General features: G+C 37.2%; 2 protein-coding genes across 5 annotated transcripts in view; one reads left to right on the top strand and one right to left on the bottom strand.

Annotated features, from left to right (window-relative positions):
• Positions 1-27,342, bottom strand: part of Ac76E (adenylate cyclase type 2 Ac76E) — a 182,774-nt gene that overhangs the window by 71,788 nt on the left and 83,644 nt on the right. The gene's annotated exons all lie outside the window — the stretch shown is intronic.
• Positions 1-27,342, top strand: part of LOC117988432 (probable E3 ubiquitin-protein ligase sinah) — a 71,926-nt gene that overhangs the window by 27,435 nt on the left and 17,149 nt on the right. Inside the window, exons 1-2 of one of the 2 annotated variants that reach the window (XM_069503123.1) lie at positions 10,822-11,008; positions 19,392-19,521. In XM_069503123.1, the coding sequence (XP_069359224.1) occupies positions 19,446-19,521 (76 nt within the window). In that variant the 5' untranslated portion in view covers positions 10,822-11,008; positions 19,392-19,445. Of the gene's footprint in view, positions 1-10,821; positions 11,009-19,391; positions 19,522-27,342 lie in introns of those variants that run through there. The other variant, XM_034975579.2, reaches the window with a different exon arrangement.

The raw sequence follows: 27,342 nt of genomic DNA, 5'->3' as shown, positions 1-27,342 counted from the left end.
AAAAAGAAAAAAGGAACCCTTATAGGATCACTTTGTTCTCTGTCTGTCCGTCTGTCTATTTGTCAAGAAACCTACAGGGTACGTGTTCCTGGTGACCTAGAATCATGAAAGGCAGGTAGGTAGGTCTTATAGCAGACATAAGGGGAAAAATCTGAAAACTGTGAATTTGTGGTTACATCACACAAACAAAAATTATGGTCATGAACTAATAATAATTAGTGTTTTCAATTTTCAAAGTAAGATAACTATATCAAGTGGGGTATCATATGAAAGGGCTTCACTTGTGCATTCTAAAACAGATTTTTTTGTGCATCATAGTTTTGATTTAGCGTGCAAAATGTCGAAAAATACGACTGTAGTACGGAACCCTCGGTGCGCGAGCCTGACTCGCACTTGGCCGGTTTTTTTTTGTGGTATCATATCAGTAATCATCAGTATTATCACCTGTCTTCGTTTTTGCCGGCGTTCTGGTTACACCCCGTATAAGATAATAAATAATCTTAATCTATATATATAAAAGGAAAAGGTGACTGACTGACTGACTGACTGACTGACTGACTGACTGACTGACTGACTGACTGACTGACTGACTGACTGACTGACTGATCTATCAACGCACAGCTCAAACTACTGGACGGATCGGGCTGAAATTTGGTATGCAGATAGCTATTATGACGTAGACATCCGCTAAGAAAGGATTTTTGAAAATTCAACCCCTGAGTGAGTGAAATAGGGATTTGAAATTTGTGTAGTCCACGCGGACGAAGTCGCGAGCATAGGCTAGTGTTTTATAAATGAAATAATAATCACTTTGTTGTTAATGTTATCTCGCAAATATAGTAGGTAAATAATAATATTACGTACATTATAGTTCATCTTCATTTTATCTAAGTTCAATATTTAGGTCGTGTCTTTTAGTAAACACACATCACGTTATTTATATCGAGACTGGAGAAATAATGTAATTTAATAAATTCCAGCTGCTTGTTTCAATATTAGCAATATTAGATTATATTAGATTTATTGAGGGTCTTCAATTCGGAAGGTCCAGGGATCAGTCTCGGGCACGCACCTCTAACTTTTTGGCTTATCTTTATAAGCAACTAAATATTATAACTTGCTTTTACGGTGAGGAAACCTACATGCCTGCATGAGAGAACTCTCAGGCATGCAGGTTTTTCCACGATGTTTTCGTGATATTTAATTAAATAAAACGCACATAACTCCAAAAAGTTAGAGGTGCGTGCCCGGGATCAAACCCCCGACCTCCGATTAGAAGGCGGACGTCCTAACCTATCACAGCATTCAAGAATGTGTCTGCAAAAAAAAAACCATTGTGTTTGTTGGATAGCGATTGACCAATATAATATGCTTGTTTGTGATGCGCTTCTATTCGTAGCGCATTCCAAACAAGTATAGTGCGTAAAATATAACTCTTCTCCTAAAATGCACATAGTTCCGACAAGTTAGAGTAGATCCCAGACCCCCCTAAATAGGAGGTCGACGTTTTGACCTCTAGGCTATCACCGCTCAGATGATCTCTAAGAGCTTGTCCAGAAGGAGCGTATTCCCCGCGATTCTCTCGTGCGTATCACGCGCGACCGTTTTGCCCAGAAAGAGCGTACCTACGCGCGAGCCCGTATCAAAATTTTTTCGCTCCATTTCCCTGGATACGTGCATTCGCTCTGGAGTTCGCGCGTTAACTGGGCGCAACAAGGCTCTCGACTCGCGCGCATTACGCGCGAATCACGCGCAAGTCGAGAGTCTGGCGTAGTGCACGCGATTTACGCGCGTATTTTGAATTCGCGCGATGCTTGTGGGCGCGATGTATTGGCGCCTAGTATCTCGGCAACGCGCGAATGAATTCGCGCGAAACGTTTCGCGGCGAATTCGCTCCTTCTGGAGAAGGTCTTTCAGTATTCCTAAATTATCCAACCTATGTCCTTAGTACGAGTAAAATAAGTGACGATTATGTTTCCCATTCCACGACCGATACGGGGTAATGGAAGTTTGTAGACAATTTCCTTTGGAATGAAACGTTACTCGTAACTGTGATATGCACGATGTTTTCACCGTGAATCAAGTTATATTTATTAAAATGCTTAAAATGCACATAACTCTGAAAAGTTACAGTAGACCCCCGACCCCTCGAATAGGAGGTCGACGTCTTAACCATCAGGCTATCACCACTCAGATCAGATCTCTAACAATATTCCTAAATTATCCAGCCTATGTCCTTAGTACGATGGACATTAGTGACGATTATGTTTTCCATTCCACGACCGATACGGGGTAATGGGAATTTGTGGACAATTTGCTTCGGAATAAAACGTTCCTCGTAACTGTGATAAGTATCGGTTTTATTCCACGTAGAGAATAGAAGTCGTTTCGTTCAATTTACCTTTGCGGGAGACAAGATAGAGTAAAATGTGCTGGCCCGAGTTATTTTTAGAATATATATATATATTTTTATTCAAATAAACTTTTAAAGTGCGTTTGAATCATCAAAATAATTTTTCTATTTGGTTCTTTGGTTCGGAATGCCGCATGTTGTTATATTATTTCCAGGGTTCCGTACCCGGAAGGTACCGACGGGACCCGGAACGAACAGACAGACGAACAGCGAAGGCTTAGTTATTAGTTATTACTATGCCTTCGCTCTCCGTCCGTCTGTCAGCGGGCTGTATCGCGTGAACCGTATTAGGTAGAGATTTAAAATTTTCACAGAATATGTATTTCTATTGCCGTTATAACGACAAATAATAAAAATATCAAAATCACCGCCACGAAAATAGCAAAAAATTTAAAAGATTTATTTCTAGTAAAATGGTACGGAACCCTTCGTGTGCGAGTCCAACTCGCACTTAACCGATTTTTTAACTGTTTGCGGAAACGCATTCTTCCTTTGTGCATGTAAACAGAAGACGTAAACTACACTTCATTCATATTTTCACGTATGTGTGCGTACATTTGCGTGTTTTGATGGGAAAAGAAACAAGGATGTATGGTGCGCCTAGTACCTACTAATATGGCATCAGAAGTACCTTCATACAGACAAAATAAACTCATTGTCTTTTTACACAATGATTTTTAGGCTATGTACACACAATACATTTCAGTGTCGTGAAAAATTATTGAATTTATATGCGACATGGTCAAATAAAATGACTTAGCTGAATCAAATGGTCGTCCGCACATATAGGCCAAAATACTCATAGATAAATAAGAATAATTTCAGTAGATATTTTCTGAGAACATTTTGAACAATTAAATTATTTGACAAATTCTACAATAAAATAGTAGGTAGTGCATAATACCTAATAAACTCAAAAAAAAGCACTGATATCATGTTTTTTTATGGTTATCAAAATATTGCAAGCCTATAGATCTTTTAAAGATGATTAGGTAGGTACAACACCCTAATTAATAAAATGATCTTTTGAAGTTTGATGGTTTAGAGGTGGCTCCAAATAATACACAACACGAATTACGTGTGCTTAAGGCCTACCTACCTGCCAAATTTCATGATTCTAGATCAACGGGAAGTACCCTATAGGTTTTCTTGACAGACACGACAGACAAACAGACAACAAAGTGATCCTATAAGGGTTCCTGTTTTCCTTTTGAGGTACGGAGCCCTAAAAATTTAAAAGCTTTCATTGCATTTTTTACCATGGTGTAGACACACCTTAGCGTTTTTATAGTAACAATTGTTAAATCTTGAATCAATCCAAGTGGTTTACTATTAGTTTACCTTTGTATCGGTTAACGTTTGGTCGTGCTCGGAAATCTTGAAAAACCAAATTCAGGAAAAAACGTTTTTAAAATAGATCGTTTTTGTGCCTTTTCGAAATCGTTTACGTTTCGAACTGATTGACTCTCGTGGCATTTTTTCTAACACTCGTTTTCACTTGCGACCTCTAGATTGACTGTGAAAAAGTTGCAATTGTATTCTAAATATCCAGAGTGTATTGTATTGTAACTTGTGTTCTAATCTGTGATTATATTAATCAAGAGTTCCTTAACGAGATAACAGATATTATTATGTCTAACAGACTATGCATTTGTTAATGCGTTCAAATAATAGGAAAGTCAATGGTCTTTATCTGTCAACTATCACTTGAAAATTATTCACTCATAAAAATAAAGATTAATAAATTAGTCACTGCATATAATAGGTACTCGTAAAGTCGTGTACTACTTAGAATTTTTTTTGAAAATAAATTAAAATAATACATCAAAATAATCAAAATACATTTCTTGCTAAGACATCACAATATGGCGAAAAGGTATTCCTATTCTTTAGTTTGACTAAGTACATTGTAGTCTACATTTTTTTTTTGAATTTTTCAATCATAGTTGTTGACTTTTTAGACTTCTAAATCTCTACGCATAACAGATTGTTCTGTTGATCTTGGAATTATCAATTCTCGGCCAAATAGTCAGTTCTACTACTAGTAGTATGTCGCAAATCTTAGTCCAACTGTTAGTTTTAAATTTTTGCCGCGTTTTTGGTTTATAGTCCTATTGTTTGTCCAGTCAGTTAATTAGTATGCGTAGACACGTTATTTATAATCGCATGCACGGCTCGGACGAGGAAGAATGCTGCCAGACCGCAAGAGACTATCAAAGTCTGAGGCGAGAATCGAAAATGCTATTGTTTGGACGATCATCGGTAAGGTTCCTTATATCTTTTAGTTGTTCATCGTCATCATCATGATCAAGGAGTGGACTGAAAACCGAAAGGTCGCGACGGTTCAAACCCGGCCCGTTGCACTATTGTCGGACCTACTCCTAGCACAAGCTTTACGCTTAGTTGGAGAGGAAAGGGGAATATTAGTCATTTAACATAGCTAATATTCTTATTTAAAAAAAAAACCCCATAGCCGGCTCACTACAGAGCACGGGTCTCCTCTCAGAGTGAGAAAGGTTTTGGCCATAGTCTACCACGCTGGCCATATGCGGATTGGTAGACTTCTCACACCTTTGAGAACATTATGGAGAACTCTCAGGCATGCAGGTTTCCTCGCGATGTTTCCCATCACCGTTAAATCGAGTGATATTTAGTTTCTTAAAACGCACATTACTCCGAAAAGTTAGAGGTGTGCGCCCGGACTCGAACCCACAACCTCCCGAATAGAGGGCGGACGTCCTAACCACTAGGCTATCACGGCTTCTTTTACTTGTTACTAAATCTTAATACAGGTGTAACCAAAACGCCTAGCAAAAACATCCAAGTCCAATAACCATTTGCCTCATTTTGTAGTTTTAGTGATTTATTATTTTTCAAACCCGCAATGTATAACGTGCAAAACTCGGGTCAATTGCCCCGCCTACGACGCGGCATTGACTCCGAGTGGCCTATTTACGCAACGTTCCTTGACCTCTACCGTCTGTCAGATGTTTTATTTGCAATATATCGTAAACTTTTACAAGATTATAGGATTTTTTTAGATTTTTTCCCGTTTTTTTGTGGTCAGAGATTTATGATGTTTTGCATGAAAACAATATCGTTAAACTAAAAAGAAAGTTGCCAAACAACTGCCTAAGCTTGGCGATCGGGGGTGTCCGGCTATTAAGCGTCTATAAGTGGTGGTCTGTGGTTTTTTTTTAATAGATATAGCGAGCAAACGAGCAGGCGGGTCACCTGATGTTAAGTGATTACCGCCGCCCATGAACATTTGCAGCACCAGAGGAGCCGCCGATGCGTTTGCCGGCCTTTCAGGAATTTGTTGGTCCGCCCCTTGAATAACCCCATGTTATAATCTAGTGGGAACACCGCCGATGGGAGTTGGTTCCACAGTTTGCACGTGTGGTGCTGTAATTAAGTATTATTTTATAACAAGTTGCCTTAAATTGTGACGGATAATAGAATAGAATAGAATAGAATAGAATGTTTTTTTATTCATGTAAACTTTTTAAAAGTGCTTATGAATAGTCAGGTAGTTTTAATTTACCACTGGTTCGGAATGCCGTTCCTACCGAGAAGAACCAGCAAGAAACTCGGCGGTTGCTCTTTTTAATTTTTCAATTTACAATGTTATTATACCGTACTATACAAGCCATTGCAGCCCCGTGCATTGCTGGAGCGAGTCAAATCCAAGCTTTTTTATCGTTTACATAGTCTGCGACTGTATAATATGCTTTTTTTAGGAGCATCCTTTTAACACATTTTTTAAACTTGTGTAAAGGCAAGTCTAAAATTGGTTGTGGAATTTTATTATAAAATATTACACTCATTCCCACAAATGACTTTCGCACCTTCCAGAGGCGGAGCGCAGGAATAGACCATAGACTAGTACTAGGTACCTACGTTAAGTAATGAAGACCACGCGATGGTCGCTCAATAGGCTACTTGACTCATATCTAATTTCGTCCAATAAATGATTATTTATTATAGTATTTTGCTTAAGACAACGAAATATATCAATAACAATTATTAAAAACGCAGGATGGATATATAAATCTAATTTTAAAAAAGACAGTTTTTATTTTTATTTGAAACGCAGAAAACGCTGTCAGCCATGATGTGACGTCATTAAATATGTAAACAAAGAAATGTCATCCCTATGTCACGGAAGTTTATGCTGTTGTTTACAAATGCATGACGTCAGAGCACAGATAATCAATAGGCCAAACATGGCCGACAGTGTTTTCAGCTGTCTATGAAAAATATATTTTTAAATTAAAGTTTTACGGTTTTTAGGGCGCAAAAAAATATAGTGTTAATTTTTTTGATCTAATAGGACAAATATTAACCATTTAAGACGTACTTAAAAAAAGTGTCAAGTAGCCTATTAGTTAATGATCCATCAACGTATCAGCGGCGCGTCTAAATGGATGATGCTCGCTACAAGAGATGGGCTATTTTCACAGATAGCATGTAAACAATCGCGGGAAAAGCCTTGTCATAATAATTGTAACCAGCGATATTTAAATGTTCCATTAGATGCAGCGCTTCATTGTAATTACAAACTAACTTAATTTTTGTTCCGTTTGTCGTGAAGACCCTGGGGCCATGGAGTCTTAGTGAAAAATTCAGTGTTTATTGTACAATCAGTATCTACCCGTATTATAAATGCGAAAGTGTGTGTTTTTTGTTGGTTTGTCCTTCAATCACGTCGTCGTGTTGACGTGATTTTTTGCATGGAGAGATAAAGACCTGGAGAGTGACATAGGCTACTTTTTATCCCAGAAAATCGGAGTTCCCACGGGATTAAAAACCTAACTCCACGCGGACGATGTCGCGGGCTTCAGCTAGTTATGTATAAATAACAGAGAGACAAACATACTTTCAAAATAATATTTTACTTTGTTCCGGGTTGCAAATTGCAATAGCTTTACCACAAAATAATTAAGATAACTTCTGTTTATTTGCTTACTTCTATTCAAGGACGAGGCGTGTTCATAATTTTGTACTTTGCAATAGACGTGTTATTTCAAAATATTACGAGTTATTCAAATACTTGCAAATGGCGGACTATAGTCTAGCCGTCGTGTTCAATAGCCGTCATTTGCATTAGGATTGATACCTACTTACTCTGTGAGAGATATACATTATATTAAAGTCAAATATTAAATAGCATTTGTTAATAATTATAACTTTTTAGGTTTCCATACCTCAAAAGGAAAAACGGAACCCCTATAGGATCACTTTGTTGTCTGTCTGTCTGTGTATCTGTCTGTCTGTCTGTCAAGAAACCTAAAGGGTACTTCCCGTTGACCTAGAATCATGAAATTTGGCAGGTAGGTAGGTCTTATAGCTAAAATTCGGGGAAAAATCTGAAAACCGTGAATTTGTGGTTACATCACACAAAAAAAATTAAATTGTGGCCATGAACTAATAATTAGTATTTTCCAATTTCGAAGTAAGATAACTATATCAAGTGGGGTATCATATGAAAGGTATTCACCTGTACATTTTAAAACAGATTTTTATTTATTTTTATGCATCATAGTTTATTAAATTATCGTGCAAAATATCGAAAAAATACGACTGTATTACGGAACCCTCGTTGCGCGAGCCTGACTCGCACTTGGCCGGATTTTATTTCAAAACTAGCTAAGTTCGACCGCGTGGATTTAAATTTTTCCATATTCCTATGTCAAAAAACCCAACGTCATCTTTAACGATATCCATATACAAAACATCACGTCGATCCGTTATTCCGTTTCGGCGTGGTTGAAGAACAAACCAATAAACCAATAAACAAACAAACTTTGACATTTATAATTTGGGTAGTGACTAATAAGTCAATGTGACTCGTACCTTTAACTATTTTAGGAGATGTGCGTTTTAAGTAACTGATAAAATATCCATTATGAGGAAACCTGCATATCTGAGAGTTCTCCATAATGTTTTCAAAGGTGTGCGAAGCCTGCCAATCCGCACTTGGCCAGCAAAATGGGCCATGGTCCAAACTTTATAAGACAACAAAGTACACGACTTTGTTAAAAAACTATCCATCGTTCCATCGTTTTAGAAGCGTACCTATACCTACTTTGGTCGACTGATCGATCATTCTAAACTCGACTCGACTCTATTAGAAGTCCATTAGATAATGGCTTCGGCATTAGTCAATTCCGATAATCAAGAGTGATGAATTATTATTATTATTATTTTTAACTAGCTGCCCTGGCGAACTTCGTTCCGCCTAACAGTCGATTCAATTTTTTTAAATTTTTCTCTCCGTAAGAACCATCCTCGTACTTCAAGGAATATTATAAAAAAAGAATTAGCGAAATCGGTTCAGCTGTTCTCGAGATTTGCGATGAGCAACACATTTAGTGATTCATTTTTTATATTGTAGATTTAATTATTAATAGACCAGCTACTGCTCGCCACTTCGTCCGCGTGGACTACACAAATTTCAAACCCGTATTTCACCCCCTTAGGGGTTGAATTTTCAAGAACCCTTTCTTAGCTGATGTTATAATATCAATCTACATGCCTTTCAGCCCAATCCGTCCAGTAGTTTGAGCTGTGCGTTGATAGATCTGTCAGTCAGTCAATCCTTTTATATATTTAGATATAAGTTATTACTCAATTACATACCTCCAACAGCATTAATAAGTACTCGTACCTACTTAAAAGTCAAGTAAAACATGTTACCTAAGTTATATAAAACACAGCTCACGCAAGCCAGTGGAAAATTTCATTAAAAAAAGTGTTTAAAATTCATGTCGTCTTACAAGTAAGTTCGAAACAATACGTAATACCTATTTTATTTTATTCGTTTTTATATTATCTTACATTGCGTTGCTCAGAAACGCACTGTCTCGAGTTATCGGACCAATAGCGCTATTGAATAGATAAACCGTCGTTAAAAGTACCTCAGAAACCGGGCATTAGTGAATCAGCCCTGCGGTACCGACCGAGCTATCGCGGTTGCTGCTTTTTGGGCTACCCGTATTTGAGGTGACCGTCGACTCGAGAAGAAGAAGCCTCGCGCTGGTATAGGCTTTGACTATGATTGCTAGACAGGGTGTAACTAAAACATCACGTCACGCTGGCAAAAACGAATAGGTACAGAAAACCACGTAGATCCGTTGGTCCGTTGTGACGTAAATGAAGTACAAACCAACAAATAAATAAACCAACAAACAAACACACAAGCGTATTTATGTAGTGAATGGTAGTGATTGTGTAGGACTGTGGGTATACAAGTGATGTGGAGTCAATAAATTCTTTATGTATGTATAATTAGTACGGATTTCCTACAGATTGTTTGTAATTTTAAGTAATTATCTAATTTGTCATGAATTTAATGATAACAACGTACTCCGAAACAAAGTAGACAAAGTTAATGGCTTAATTAACTAACACGAAACTCAGAATCCATATGTCAACTAAACACACTGTTTACATCTGTAATTAGGGGCTAATGATAAATTCATACACCTCAGAAATCCACATACAAGCTATAACCCTAGATCGGTCGCGCTTATTTTTGTAACATCGTTGTTCGCGTGGGGTCTTTGAAAGCCCGGTTTATAAATATCTCATATTTTATAATCATGCTGTTATAAATAGTGTTTTTATTTATTATTTAATTATGGGTTAGTAAACAAATACCCTGTAGTACAATAAGTCTTGAATTATTATTTTTTTTGGTAGGAAAGGCATTCCGAACCAGCGGTAATGCCTCTGACGATTCAAAAATACTTGTAAAAGTTCAATTGAATAATTTTTTTTATCCATCATTCATTTCATCTTAGGAACTTTTAATTTAAAACTAATGATAGATGTTTAAAACTAACAACAAAACAATCTTATTTATTATGAAATCTTATAAAATTGTTTATTCATTTTAAATAAAAGGCCTCTATTCCATTTCTTTGCTTACAGGTAGGTTTTAGGAAGCTACTGTATGAAACAGAGTATGTGAGTTGATTGTGAAAAGAAATACCTACTTATAGCAATTAAAAAAATTAAAAACATTTTATTTCAGCTAGTAAATAATAAATTGTCCATATTAAATTAAAATTTGATTTGTAAAATAAAATAAGAATAAAATGAAAATTGCAATAGAAAAAAATACATTGTAAAATATTAAAAAGGATTAAATTGGAATGTTATAATGATAGTTTTCCTAAGCCTGGGATTTTAAAGGCCCCATGCGCCCGATCCCGTGTTAACATGACGTACCATTTAATATGAGAACCGGAGAAAATCAGTATATTGCTTTATGATATGCTGGATTATTCCAAAGTAGCAAGGCAAATAAGTTGGTGCTAAGAAAACATTGTATGCCAATTTAATAACCTACTTCGTCACGATCTCTCACAGTATCTATTATGATACGGGTGCGAAACCAGTTCAATTTGTTTTGCCAATCGTGGTTTATTGTATAAAACGTGGAATAAAATAAAATCTACGTAAATTCATAGTGAGAAAATTGTTAAAATACTTTATTTTAGTGCTTTTTTTATATTTTAAAGCTTGTTTAAAAGTTACTAGCGTGTTATATATACGTGAATATCATAAGGTGTTCAAGTTTTCGTGACGGTGAGTTTTTTATACAGCGCTTTCTTTTAGTGATTTTTTATAATTTTAAGCTTTGTTGAAAAGTTACTGGCGTGTTGTTTAATGCTCCTGAATACGTTAATCTGATTAAAAATCAGTGTTCAAGTTTTCGTCACAGACTGAGTTTTTTATAAAGCGCCTTTGAATAGTCTTATCAACTTTAGTCTCTAATGAGTCTACAAAGTTATTATAACTGTATGTGTTATTAATATTAAGCTTTGTCCTTTAAGAGGGTCTTGTACTGTAGTAATAAAATGTGATGTTTTGTATAGCGGTAGTTTATGGGGCTAAAGTTCATTATTAAAGAGAATAATTAAATAAAAATCATGATTTTTATTTATTTTTAACATAATTAATTACTAACGTCACGCTCTGCTGTATGGAAGGTGATCCGATGACGTCACAAGACGATAAATGACAAATATTTTTCAATTTTTTTTAACATAAAAATAGAATAAATTATGTATTTTTAGCAGCATTTTAGTTATGTAAACAATAGCGTGATATCATCATCATCAACCGATAGACGTCCACTGCTGGACATAGGTCTCTTGTAGGGACTTCCACACGCCACGGTCTTGCACCGTCTGAATCCAGCTGCTCCCTGCGACTCGTCTGATCTCGTCCGTCCACCTAGTGGGGGGTCTTCCAACACTGCGTCTTCCGGTGCGAGGTCGCCATTCCAGCACTTTGGGACCCCAACGTACATCTACATAGGTGCATATAAATAAACCTTGAAAACATTACACTGTTTTTTTGGGCAGACGTCTAAAAAGTCATTGTGTATTATTTTTTTATTCATTTATTTTGTACAAAACATTAGCTTAGCAGTTAGCAAGTAAAATACAAATTTATTATCTCTACAGAAACTTTAGAAAGCCAACCTTGCCGCTATGATAGTGAATAGTCCTTGTCATTAAAATGTAATTAAAACTAAACCATGTCATATTGTGAAACACAATTATCAGAAACAACATTTTAATTAACAACGTCGATAAATAATATAATTTGAACCGTACTAATAATTAACCGCGAAAGTAAATAATTTCGCTGGTGCTCCTAATTTAAATGAGATTAGAATAATAATGTTCAGGTAGATAAATAATTTAAATAAATTTTACCTAACTGAATGCGGTGATAGTCTAGTGGAAGACGTTGGTTTGCTATTCGGGGGCCCGAGTTCGATCCCGGTTTTGTGGGTACAGTTTAAGAGTTATAGCCAAAAAAAGCTGGGAATATTGAAAACCCGATGTTTCTAAAAAAGTGTTTGTGTTACAATCGGCACAATAATTATATTGAAACCAAAGGGGCATGGGTTTAATAAAAACTGCCATATTCCCATCGTCGGTGTTCCCACTAGATTATAACATGGGGTTATTCAAGGGGCGGACCAACAAATTCCTAAAAGGCCGGCAATCGGCGGCTCCTCTGGTGCTGCAAATGTTCATGGGCGGCGGTAATCACTTAACATCAGGTGACCCGCCTGCTCGTTTGCTCGCTATATCTATTTAAAAAAAAAATATACCCCTTCCAGGTTTGCCCGCTTCCATCTTAGACTGCATCATCACTTACCACCAGATGAGATTGCAGTCTAGGGCTAACTTATATCTGAATAATTAAAACAAATGATTGATGAGCCTACATTTTACCACTGCAACTGGTGTTTCAATAGTAACTTAAATGACTTAATAAAACTAAAGATGTTGAGATAAATAACAGAAATCAGCTTTACGTAATTTAAAACAAGATCGACTTAATTATAAAGGATAAATGGTTAAAAGATGGTTTTGATCAAAGGCTTGTCAGCGGCATGCAGTATAAAAGACTATGCCCTGAAAAACTTTAAATTGGGTTAGCAGGTTGGTGGTGGTATCTTTGATACGAAAGTTGTTATTATTATTATTTTATTTCGACTTAATGAACAGTGAACATTTTACACCACACTTTTAAACCAAAGCACTAGATATAAACCGAGACGGTGCCGGGGTGTTTGCAATTTGCAGCCCAAATAGACCGTAGTCTGTGCTAGGGCTGACAAAGATCTTTGACCTCACACGATTTATACATTTTTAGATAGGTACCTACTTATTATTTATATATGACGGAGGAACCGACACCGAAGTGTTTTTAAAAATAATGATGTCAGCATTGCTGACATCATTCGCTTCACTATTATCATCACTCTGCATGGTAACAGTATTCAAACTATAATTTCTTCAAAATAATTCTTTTATTGAACATTTCTATAAAGTAACAGCGTAACAATAATAAGAGCTCTGTACTGTTCGGCTGCTCAAGCCGTAATGAGGCGCGCGGCAACAAACACTCGTATTTATAGCAAAATCGAGAGGGGATGAATCAGATAATGAATGTAACGAGCATCATTTCAATTAATTATTGTTTAACTTGCTGCGCACCTATTTACAACAAATAATTAATCATTTTAACTTAACTGAATAATTATAATTTAACTTTAACTTTAATTTAAAACAATCAAAACCGTAACTTTTGATTTGGAAAACTTAATTGATATTGTCACTATTATTTAAATCATTGTAATTATTTTAAGAGTTACACATCATCAAATAACTCGAGTTTAATATGATGTTGCGCCGATACGGCCGTTCTGACCGGCGGTGCGCGCTCTGCACCAGCCGCGTGTAAAACGTTTCTCTTGATGGTTCTTGAAGTTCATCTAGAACAAAGAAATATTTTCTTTTGAGATTGGTATCTGTGTACCGTTTTTATTAAATAATATGACAGTGATTGATTTCGTGTAGTTTGTATTGTGGCGTACACTGTGGTACTATGTTGTACACTGTGGTACTTTATTTTTTGCGTACACTGTGGTACTTTATTTTTTTGCGTACACTGTGGTACTTTATTTTTTTGCGTACACTGTGGTACTTTATTTTTTTGCGTACTCTGTGGTACTTTGTTGTAGCGTACTCTGTGGTACTTTGTTGTAGCGTACTCTGTGGTACTTTGTTGTTGCGTACTCTGTGGTACTTTGTTGTAGTGATTTATGATGTGATGAAGTTTTAGTAATTAAAATATAAACATACGTACTTTTTAATTTGTAGGTTCTTGGGGTTGTTGCTCGGCCATGCTGGCTCGTGACGTAGATGGTGTAGGCCCATCGGTTGATGCTGGGAGTTCATTTTCCGCCGATACGGTTATTTGGTCTCCAGGTTGAGGTGCCCGACGGAGTTGGTCATGAGCGACTTTTCTTGGACGCCCTGAACCAACCACCTTTTTTACTAGATAGCGATCATTGTCTAGAATTCTTGTTATCTCGTATGGCTCGCTGAATTTAAGATCCAGTGAAGTTTGATTTCGAGGATTATTTTTTATGAGCACATAATCACCACGTTGGAAATGATGGATTGTAGCTTTTCTCGAATTGAAGCGTTGTCTGTCCTGTTCTGCATTTTGTGACATCTTTTGTTGCACGTGACTAGTGAGTGCTTCAATATCAATAGTCTGCTCGTCAATATTTACGAGACTGAGTAGCTCTGGAGGAGCACAGTGCCTGCGCTGAGTAAGTAGAGTAAGTGGAGCCACTCCTGTCACACGATGGGGAGTGCAGTTTATTGCTAGCTGCAGTTCTTCAAGCATTGTGTGCCATTCTTCCGTTTCATAGTTCTTGATCATGGTAAGAGTATTTTTTAGCGTAGCTACGACGCGTTCTACTTGTCCATTCGCTCGGCTGACTCCTGGTGCTATAGTATGAATGTCTATTCCAACCCGGTCGCAGTAGGTCTTGAATTCACCTAGGAACTCTCTTCCACCGTCTACTATGATTTGGACTGGAGTGCCGAATAGGTGAACTGTGCGTTTCAGGGCAGCTAACGTACTGTGTGGATTCTTATTAGTTGCGTAATAAAATAGTACGTATTTTGTAAAAGCATCTATGGTGACAATCACATACTGTTGGTCTTCAGATGTTCCCATTCTGCCCGTTATATCCATATGTATAACTTGAAAGGCTGTAGTTGGTTTCTGAATCGGATGCATTTGAGCTTGTACGGCACCAGATGGTCCTTTGGATGTTCTGCAGACCACGCAGTTGTCAACGAATTTTCGGACATTCGTGCTCATTTTGTCGAACCAGTAACTGTCCATGATTTTCTGCAACGTCTTTCCCCAGCCAGGGTGTTTTAAAGCAGTGTGGAATGAGTTTATTAAACTCCACTGAAAAGACATCGGAACCACTGTGCAGAGTTTTTGTCCGAAAGCTGGGTCTTGTACAACGCGCTTGAGAACATTATTTTCTAGCACATAGCCATTACTTGGAATGTTATTACTCATACCATCCATTATAGCTCGTAGTGTTTCGTCGCGTCGTTGTTCAACTTTCAGCCAGTCGAGACCTCTGGTCATCATATTGACTGTGAGCTCAACCGGGTTCCTGCTAAAGTAGTCAGCATGTTGAAGCTGTTGACCCTTGCGGTATTCTACCTCGAAGTCATAGTTTTGTAGAAATGCCCACCAGCGATGGATTCTAGGAAGCAAGTCCTTTTTGTGTTTGGACGCCTTTAGCGCATTACAGTCTGTGATAACTGTAAACTTGCGTCCATAAAGATATTGTCGGAAATGTTTTATTGCTCGGACCACTGCCAAGGTCTCTAATTCATAAGAGTGGTATCGGCTTTCAGTTTCAGTTGTCCTCATGCTCATGAAAGCAACTGCATGTTGTCGTCCTGCAATGACTTGCACCAGTACTGCTCCAAATCCCAGGCTACTTGCATCTGTGTATAATTGAATTGGCGCCTCTTCTTGAAACAGTGTAAGTACTGGAGTTGATGTTAAGCACTGAATTACCTTCTCTCTTGCTTTCTCGTGACGTTCGTTCCATTCCCATTTAGCTCCTGGTTTGGTTAACTCGTATAGTGGTACCAGTATGCGTGAAAAGTCTGGTATGAACTTTCTGAAGTAGCCCGCCAATCCACAGAACTGCCTGACTTGTCTGGGTGTCGTTGGTACTGGTGCTTTCACTAGAGCATCTATTTTCCGTGGGCTTGGTCGGACTTGTCCATTTGATACCACGTTGCCTAAATATTCGATTGAGCGTTTAAAAAAACTGCATTTATCAGCATTAATGGAGAAGCCAGCATCCTGTAAGGCTATGAGAATACGTTCAATATTTGATAGTCCTTCTGTGATGTCTTCGCATTTGCTTAATACGTCGTCAACATAGACTTGAGCTGCATTGCCTAGTAACGGACTCAGAGCCCTGTTGATGCATCGTTGATAGACTGAACATGCGTTGCTCAATCCAAATGGCATAGTCATATACTCGTACAATCCATCTGGTGTGACGAAAGCTGTCTTTTCAATTGATGACTCTGCAATCGGTATTTGATGAAAACCTGCAGCCATGTCAAAGGTTGTGAAGAATTGTCCTTTGGCCAATTGATCGATTTGGTCTGATATTAGCGGCAGTGGATAGTGGTCCCGTAAAGTATTAGAATTGAGCTCTCTGAAATCCACGCACATACGATCATCACCATTTTTCTTCTTTACCAAGATGATGGGACTGGAGTATGGAGACTTGCTTTCGCGAACAATCGCATGTTCCATCAACTCCTTCACAATTGTACGCACTTTTTCTCGTTCGATTGGACTTAGCCTATATGGCCGTCGTTCTACATATTTGTCTGGATTCTTCAAACGAATTTCTAGTTCACCGGTTTTGACCCGAGTTGTTGGGTACCCTCTGATAAATAGATGCTGATATTTGTTCAGAAGCATGCGTAATTTTGCGATATCTTCTTCATTCGTAAGGTCTGAATCCAGCTTATCGAAGATTGGGTTTTTATTTTGAACATGATTGATATTCTGCTGACGTTTTAATCTGGTTCCGTCCGAAGTGATCATCATAGTAAGGTTTGTATTATTTATTAAGTTCATACCCACTAGGATATCTGTAGTCATCTCATAGTCTGCTACTATGTGAAACTGTAGTTCAACATTGATGTCATCAATCATTCCAACTGTAACTAGTGTAGTTATTGAAAGTACAGGAAATTGTCCGATCCCCTTTAAGTAATTTGCTGTTTGTATCCTTTTTCCTGGTAACTGAGCTGCTACTGATTCTCGTATTAGTGAGCACTCTGCGCCGCTATCAAAAATTGCCTGAAAAGTCTTCATTCCAATCTTCACCTGAATCGGGGCTAATTTAGATCCAGCAATAAAATTTACGTTTGATGTCAATGCACGTTCGCGTTTAAAACATGTTTCAAAAGTATGCCCCGGAATTTTGCAAAATGAACAGGTTGTCGTTTTATTGTTCTGGTTGGAGCTTACTTCCTTATTATTGGTTTTCGTTTTTGTCTCGTTTGTTTGTTCAGGTTTTGATTCCGACATCCTGTAGTAACATTCGCTAGTAGTGTGATTGCTTCTTTTACAGATACGACATGACGAACTCGATGAAGTTGCATTTGAAAAACGTGGTCGCTTATTGGCACTTGTATTATTTGAATTCGGATGAGAACGCTTCATCGTTCTTATTGATGATGCAACGGATATCAGTTCTGGCACAGTTGTGGCTCTTGTATTCAACAGCTCGATCCTAAGTCTTTCGTCATTCACACATCCAATCACTGCTTCAACTGCGTCTTCATTTGATAGTTTGTCTTTGGTGATCCTTCTCCATAAGACCCAAGCTCGTGATAAGAACTCGGAAATATCCTTTGAAGAGTCGTAAACATGTTCTCTAAATCGAACTATGTCTCTAGAATAGCGGTTTTCTGGCTCGAACGTCGTGATTAGATTATTGCGTAGTTCAGCCCATGTTGCTGTGGTAACCATCCAATCGTCAACCCACATTTTCGCTCTTCCTTTTAGGAGGCTGCCAACCTTCATGCGTATATCAAAATCTTTAAGGTTGTATGTTTCGATGGCTTTGTCGATGTGTTGACACCACTCGCGTACTCCCACATTAGTGTCGGGATCGAATGATGGTAGGTAAATGTCGGTAATACGCACTTTGGTTTCCGCTGGTGTACTTAGGCGTTCCGACATTTGCTGCATTACTTGCATCATCTGCATCATTAATTGCGGTGGTATGCTGGTAATTGGCGTGTTGACCAGGGATGATTGCGATATTTCTTGCTGCGACGAAGTTCCAGCATTGCCAGTGGTATTCAATGCATGATTCAGTTCCATTCGTGTTGTAGCATCAGGCTGTTGTTGAGCGGAAGTGGCATGTGATCCCACTTCTGATGACGGAGGAACCGACACCGAAGTGTTTTTAAAAATAATGATGTCAGCATTGCTGACATCATTCGCTTCACTATTATCATCACTCTGCATGGTAACAGTATTCAAACTATAATTTCTTCAAAATAATTCTTTTATTGAACATTTCTATAAAGTAACAGCGTAACAATAATAAGAGCTCTGTACTGTTCGGCTGCTCAAGCCGTAATGAGGCGCGCGGCAACAAACACTCGTATTTATAGCAAAATCGAGAGGGGATGAATCAGATAATGAATGTAACGAGCATCATTTCAATTAATTATTGTTTAACTTGCTGCGCACCTATTTACAACAAATAATTAATCATTTTAACTTAACTGAATAATTATAATTTAACTTTAACTTTAATTTAAAACAATCAAAACCGTAACTTTTGATTTGGAAAACTTAATTGATATTGTCACTATTATTTAAATCATTGTAATTATTTTAAGAGTTACACATCATCAAATAACTCGAGTTTAATATGATGTTGCGCCGATATATATTATTGAATGGGAAGCTGGAAGAAATCTCTGTTTAGAGATAAGCATTTCCAATGTAACTTAATTTATTATTACTTTGTAACTACAATTTTGGTACATGAAAATAAAAATAAATAAATATTAAGTGTTAGTTAACCTTTCATACAAAAACATTTATACAAAACATTCATGGTTACTAGCATTCATACAAATCTGTATCTGTTAAATGAAAATATTTAGAGAAACAGTAAATTGTAGGGGTCAGATGTCATATAGCTTTTCTTGATAAAGTACGTATAGTCCGCGACAGGTTGAGATGGCAATCGGGGTATGAGGTGGGGAGTCACCCGCGCTCGTCAACACCTGGTTAGCGCGGGGGCTGTGTGGGTGTGCGGGCTGTTCCCTCCCCGATTGCTATCTCGACCTGTCGCGTACTATAGATCATTCAGCTTTTCAGTGCGAGATCGCTATTACAGCATCCAGGGACCCTAACGTTTAAAGTAGTAATATGAACTTTGCCTTTGGGAGTTTTTAAGACCATTGCCGATGTCTTCGCTTGCTCAGTTGCTCGCTATTCTATATTATCATTAAATTTTTTCTCTTTTTTATCATTTCATTTTTCTCTTCTTTGTCCACAGTTTCACTCCGTAACGGATAAGAGATCTCAGAACAACGACTGCGGAGAGAACAGCATGACAATTGTCACAGAGAAGAAGATAGAAGATGATGCTTCAGAATCTTCTAGCGGGGAGAATGTGGATATAGAAGGTAAGACAATTAAACATACTCATGGATCCGAGACATGGTCGCTAACTATGGGCCTCATAAGAAATCTCAGAGTCACTCAGCGGGCGATGGAGAGAGCTATGTGCGGAGTTTCTCTACGTGATCAAAGCAGAAATGAGGAGATCCGTAGGAGAAAAAGAGTAACCGACATAGCTCATGGGTTGCGAAACTGAAGTGGTAATGGGCAGGGCACATAGTTCGTAAAACCGATAGACGTTGGGGTCCCAAGCTGGTGGAATGGCGACCTCGCGCAAGAAGATGCAGCGTTGGAAGACCCCCCACTAGGTGGACGGACGTCATCAGACGAGTCGCAGGGAGCCGCTGGATTCAGGTGGCGCAAGACCGTGGCGTGTGGAAGTCCCTACAAGAGACCTGTGTCCATCAGTGGACGTCTATCGGTTGATGATGATGAAGATTAATCAACGGTAGTCGATAAACACAGTGTTCCGGCATAAACGAGTATAATCACTATACAACGTACGTGTGACATACTAATTCCCTGAATGGTAAACGGTTAGCATAGTACTAGCATTACAAATAGGCTTCAGTACAAAGCTGTCAAGCCTGACACGCTGACACATTGACAATTTGCTAGTCTGAGTCATATCTGTACATATAAAATGACTTATCTTAGATACATGACTGCAGAGCCTAAATGGCCGAGGTTAATCATCACTCTATAGATCCGTAATCTGCCGATAAGTTACTTAGCGACGTTGTTACTTAATAAGTCAAAAAAGACCATAACTATTTGACGACCTCCCTGGCGCAGTCGTGAGCACTGTGGTCTTATTAGTGGGAGGTCCCGGGTTCGATTCCTGGCAGGGGTTTGGAATTTTATAATTTCTAAATTTCTGGTCTGGTCTGGTGGGAGGCTTCGGCCGTGGCTAGTTACCACCCTACCGGCAAAGCCGTGCCGCCAAGCGATTTAGCGTTCCGGTACTATGCCGTGTAGAAACCAAAGGGGTACGGGTTTAATAAAAACTGCCATATCCCTTCCAGGTTAGCCCGCTATCATCTTAGACTGCATCATCACTTACCATCAGGTGAGATTGCAGTCAAGGGCTAACTTGTATCTGAATAAAATAAAAACACTTTTTGACAAATAACAACGTTGCTAAGAAACTCATCAACAGATTACGGATAGATTGATTCATTAATTATTATTAATTTCGGCCGTAAACCAATGGGGTTAAATAGAAAGTAGTTTCGATAACTGCAAAGTTTTGCCACTAGATGGTATTAACAGTCGCTTCAGTACTGAGTGAACATACACGTGCTTTGGTTTAGCGGTCAGAGCGTTGGTCGTGATCCCAGAAAACGTAAATTCGAATCCTGCCGGTCCGTAATTTTTGATATGTATTTAAAAATTATCTTGAAATAGAAACTTGAAATTTTGACAGTAGTTCCTTTTTGACATATATTATTCATGGCTTTTATGCAGAGCCAGTTAATTAGAAATTATGAATCTCTGGATTGCTCCAAACGGCAATCGAACCCGGAACCTCCCACTTATAAGATATTATGTAATCAATTGATATAATAGATCAAACATAAACAAAATACTTGATAGACTTGTTGTCAACTCTACCATGTCAATACAGGAAGCTTCTGAATGTAATGTTGTATCAAAGAAGGTCAAAGATTTGTTTATGCAATAGGTACTTAAGGGACGTCGTCCACGGTGACGTTTTTTTTAAATAGAGATAGCGAGCAAACGAGCAGGCGGGTCACCTGTACCCGTAGTACAAGATTTTACGTCTCACCAAACCAAACCAAATTCGAGAGTTGAAATACTTCCGCGTTACAGTAAAATGGACCTAAACAGCCTTGAGTTGAAGTCAAATATTCAATGCCACTGATTTTAATTTCGCAATGTTTCCGCTTGGAGCGCTGGCTGTAGAAGTGTAGACAAACTTGAGCTTTAAAACAAGGCGTTTAAGATCCAGTTTACTGTAACGCGGAAGTATTTCGACTCTCGAATTTGGTTTGGTTTGGTGAGACGTAAAATCTTGTATTACGGGTACTGATGTTGTGTGTGTGAATAAGTGATTACCACCGCCCATTAACATTTGCAGCACGTTTTGTAGCAATACAGTCGCGCGGTAGGCATGCGGGGTGATTACGTAAAACGTTGCAGTAGCGACAGCAACGCGACAGCAGTAGCAACCCGACAGTTCATTTGTTGTCTCTCTTCTTCTTCTTCTACTTATTTTCCTTTGTGGATATTGCCCTCTCTCTCTAGCCGAACGTTTGACAGCAATGATCGGACTCCACCAGAGCGGAGATGTCTGAAGCGGAGACGGGAAGAGATGTTTTTCAGCAAGGGTGTATCCACCGAAGCTGTGCGGAGATGCGTACTGGCTAGACTGGAGCGGAGATGTGCGTTAGCACAGGGGCTGTGCGGGTGTGTGGGGCGTTCCCTCCCCGATTGCCATCTCGACCTGACGCGTACTATAATGGCAAAGCTGCTAGTTGGTGATTGTACTAAGACTTGACACTTTGCTACATTAAAGAAGAGTCGCTCCAAGTTTTTGCATCGAAACGAAATTGTCTGAAGCGTAGACTCGCTAATTCAACTCTACATGATCGCGCGCGCCTCTTCGTAATCTCGCGTCCCTAGGCACGTGCCTAGTTTGCCTTACGGATAATCTGCCTCGGTCGGCTGCTTGAAGTCGGTTTTTTTTTTTTTTAATTATTCTACAATTTTTAGTGGCTATAAAAATAAAAAAAAACATACCTACTGTCGAATTGAGATCCTCCTCCTTTTTTTTGAAGTCGGTTAAAAAGTCGCGGTGGGCAAGCTCCCTAATTGACGAGTAGTTTGTTTTGTTACGCAGCTAGGCGTTTCATGTGTCAACAACAGTTAGATTAGTACCTATGGTAAATATGTGTTAAAAAATATTAACTAAAATTACCTACACGTTCGATCAAAATTATAACCAAACAACAAGTTTAAAACTCGTAAGCACCTAATCATGATTCTTTTTAAACGACTTCAAAAATTCATAAACAATAATTGAGGTTCTTAATTCCGCAAATATTTTAAAATATGTTAGCGATTTTTTCACTTCTGGCTTGACCGATTTGAATACGATTTTTTTTGTTACGATAAGTATTATATTGTCACAAATTTTTAATCTCTCATTTATTTATTTCTCTCATTTTTATCATAATTAAAAAAACAACAAACAATAAAATAACAGGAACAACAAAAAATTAAATAAAATAAACAACAGAAATATAAAGTAACAGAAGCAACAGAAAATAAAATAACAGGAACAACAAAAAATAAATTAAAATAAACAACAGAAATATAAAATAATAGAAACATAAAGTAACAGAAACAAAAAAACAGCATCAATTAAAAATATGACAAAATGGACACTTATTATCGTTAACAGACAAAATAATTAATATCATCTATCTGTAATTTGTAGATAAGTTCTTATTCAATGTTTATATTTGATGGTCTTCTTTGACGAATAACGATCTTGCGAAGTTAGATCGATTACTGATTTGGGCCTCCGTCAATAAACCAATTTGATCCCATCTAAAGGAATCCTTGTTAACCATAAACCAGTTATTAATTATTATTATAAGTCACTTCATATGTATAGTTATACATATACGTTATCCCCGCGACTTCGTTCGCGTGGACTACAAAAAATATAGTTACAGTAAAGATGTATAGATAATGATTCAAAACAGAATATCGTCATTGCTAGTACAATAATCTAATTTTCTCATACCTACTCATCATGTCATTATTTATTTACATTTACGTGTCAGTATTCATAGTAATATTATTTATCTAATTGCGCATATCTTTATGATTTGTCATTAACTTAACTATAACAAAATACCTATTCAACATCATAAAAATCTTGTTTATGACAAAATAACCATAGCGTTTTCCATATACTTTCAAATATAAACTTTAAAACTCAACTGAGAAGATTGATTTTTAATTTGGCAAATTAGCGTAGTTCCGTTATCCGTGAGTGACGTCATGACAACGTCATGTGGGCATGGCAATGAATCAGTGAAAATTTGCGTTAATTGCGTCATATTGTGTGACTAGGTCATAGGAGATTGAACTGAACTCACGCCCACAATACATTTTCTGTAACCAATCACTTTTCCCGTTAATTTGCAGAGTTAGTACCTACCTAATTTGTATTTTTAGTTTAGAGATAGGTATTATTGCTTCATTTAAATCATTTTAAATTGAAAGTATTATATTCTTCTTCGGTGATTTCAAAACGTTTGCTTCTTTAATTTAACCAGAAATTATGATCAGTGGCCCTACCGCGGTTGTTTGACAGCTACAATGTCACTATCGCAATCATCTCTGATTGGTTAATGCTCGCTCACTATTGGTCACAATGCATTGTTGCAACAAGAATCGCATAAATTCAGCCAATCAGAACAATTGAGATTGTAATAATGATTGATGCAGGTTTTAGACAATCGCCCTACAGAATCAACAGCATTAATATCTTATTAATATTTTACAAATGGGTTTTCTTGGAAAGTGAATTTTCGCACTTATGATTGTTTTGTAACATAAGAACTTATGAAAATTGCAATTAATAATTTATTATCAATCCATCCGTAATTCTCGATAATTTATGTCACTTAGCGAGTATACAATTTTTAACAAAAACAACGTGGCTAAGTAACATCTACCTATCAACAGATTGCAGATCGGATTGATTACGGCTCTTAATCCACACAATAAAAAATATTATGAAAAATGCAACATTTTCAATTGAGTACAGCTATCTACCTACCAATGTGACGCGAAAAAGTTTCTTTCAAATTTTATAAAATTCAAATATTTAAGAGCATCTAGGCGTTCAATGTCTAGTCGTGCATAAAATTCTCTCGCAATCGCAAAATAATCACAGATTACAAAACATTCGATGTTCTTTCATTGAAAATAAATGAATCGTTTTTATTTCAAACTCAAATGGAAAGATAAAAACAAACAAAAGAAAAAACCGGCCAAGTGCGTGGCGGGCCACGCGCAGTGTAGAGTTCCGTAGTCACAATTATTATAGCTGACCTAATGAAACGAATAGGATTACGATCAATCACAAATACAATAGATACAATAAAACTATAATATACATTAATATGCAACTCTACACGGTACAATAATTAACGTCGAAAAACAGATAGGTTAACCTGTGAACTTAGCCATGATATTTATCACAATTTTATTTCACCACTATCGGCGTGATTAATATTTATACCCATGCCAAATTACAGATTTCTAGCACTAATAGTCTCTGAGATTAACCGAGGACGGACGGACAGACGGACGGACATGGCGAAACTGTAAGGGTTCCTTTACTTTAAGGGTACTACGGAACCCTAAATGTTATCTAAAAATAAAGTTAGGTAAACTTTAATAAGTTTTTACAATGCATATTTACAGAGCTCAAAGTAATTCAAATACAAATAGTGTACATTGCAAGTTTGCACAAACATAATGCGTTTTATGCACGAAGGGGAATCTTTACCTAAAAAGAACCTATATTTTTCCAAGGTTGTTCCGACATCACGCAGTAGCATGTTAAAAGACCTTGCTGCTGTCAATGCCATTTCATGTAATATTTTGCAAGAATAATGTTACGTACTTGTAGATTATTTTATTGTACTTTTATTTTACTATAGTACAATATTCAAAAAGACTTGTCCTGACTAACTGACTGTCAATCTATCAACGTTGAACGCACAGCCTCAACCGCTGGGGTTAGAAACTTGAAATTTGCGTGTAGGTTTTTTACTAAGGGGTTTAAATTGAGGGTGAGAGTTTGTATCAAAGTCCGTCATTTTTCAAGTTATATCCTTGAAACTTGGTATTTGGGTTTACGATTAATAATGAAGAGATACGTAGTATTTCACGATTTTTGGATCTCTCCCAAGAGAGTTAAATTGGGGTTGAAAGTTTGTATCTTTTTTTTCAAGTTATATTCATGAAAATTGGTATAAAATAAGCTTTCGCTTAAAAATTAAAATATACCTTCGTGTTACAGGATTTTACACGCATTAGAAATTCAACCCTAATTTTCAATCCAATTTTCATACCAGAGTGAACCGGGGTGGCTTAGCTAGTTATGAGATAAAATTATATATCATGATATGTACCTAGCTAACATTTTTATCTGTATTGACCTAAATACATTTAATCTTTATCAAAGATATTGAGACCACACTTAAAGATTATTTTTGATAAAATAAAAATCATTTAAAAACCTAAGAATCCAAATCCCGTACCTACTCAGTAGTAGCGGAAGGCTCTGGGAAGTGGGAACCCATCGCATTACTATCCCAATATACCCCTACCATAATGTGATTAATTTAAAGAGGTTACTACCCTCATCAGACTACTATTATAAAGGCAAAAGTTACTCTTTCACGCAAAAACTATCTACTGGACGGCTTTGGCTGTAATTTGGAATGTAGATAGATTATAACACACCCTGGATTAACACATAGGCTACTTTTCATCCCGGAAAATCTAAGAGTTTCCTCGGGATTTTTAAAGAACCTATATCCAGGTGAACGAAGTCGTGGGAATCAGCTAGTAAGTTTATTCAGAAAAAAGGTATCAGTATCCTTATTATAAATGCGAAAGTGTGGTTGTTTGTTGGTTTGTCCTTCAATCACGTCGCAAAGGTGCAACGGATTGACGTGATTTTTGCATGGGTATAGATAAAGACTGGGAGAGTGACATAGGCTACTTTTTATCCCGGAAAATCAAAGAGATTTTTAAAAACCTAATTCCACGCGGACGCTGTCGCGGGCAACAGCTAGTAATTCATAAAAACTGAAATCTGGTACGATGACTCTCCCATACATTGTGTAAAGAGAACATGATAAAAGAAATTCCTGCACCAATTAATTTGATAGTTAAATGAGTAATTTTATTGTATTTTATTGTCTTCAAGATGAATGTGCTAATTTACGTTATCTACAGACATTCAATTGAGACAAAGAAATTGCTACTTAATTATTTTATCTTATCTTTTACAAATAAATAAATAATTCACTATTATTATTAATCAAATATGTTTAATTATTTATTATAAATGTGATTAGTTTACGGTCTATCTACTAAAACATATATTTTTTAATTACTTAATCATTATTTATTTACTAGCTGATTGCTCGCGACTTATTATGTTTTATTTATTTTATTTTAAAAAATCCGTGGGAACTATTTGATTTTCCGGGATAAAAAATAGCCTATGTCACTCTCCAGGTCTAACCTTTAAACTATACCTTTTACCTGACTGACTGAGTGACTGACTGATCTATCAACGCACAGCTCAAACTACTGGACGGATCGGGCTGAAATTAGGCATGCAGATAGCTATTATGACGTAGGCATCCGCTAAGAAAGTATTTTTGAAAATTCCATCCCTAAAGGGGTGAAATAGGGGTTTGAAATTTGTGTAGTCCACGCGGACGAAGTCGCGAGTATAAGCTAGTTAATAATAAGCCCGTGCTACAAAAACAAAAAATATCGTTAAAATATATTGAGGATAGAAAAAGAACTCATTACAAACGCCCTTAGGCTAGTAAACTAATTTTTACAAAATTACACTGAAATGTCAATTTCTCGAGCATAAAAATGCTAATTAGGTATTTCTTGGAAATCTCTACATAAATTACAGCCATTACCGAGTTCAAAATTTTGCATAATCCATATTATTATCCATACCTTCATACTATTATTTTAAATGCGAAAGTGTGTCTGTCTGTCAGTATGCTAGCTTTTCACGGCTC

This window comes from Maniola hyperantus, chromosome 14 (assembly GCF_902806685.2).
Source record: "Maniola hyperantus chromosome 14, iAphHyp1.2, whole genome shotgun sequence".
NCBI lineage: Eukaryota > Metazoa > Arthropoda > Insecta > Lepidoptera > Nymphalidae > Maniola > Maniola hyperantus.
Note: the sequence above shows the minus strand (reverse complement) of the source record. Positions and strands in the feature narration are given on the sequence as shown.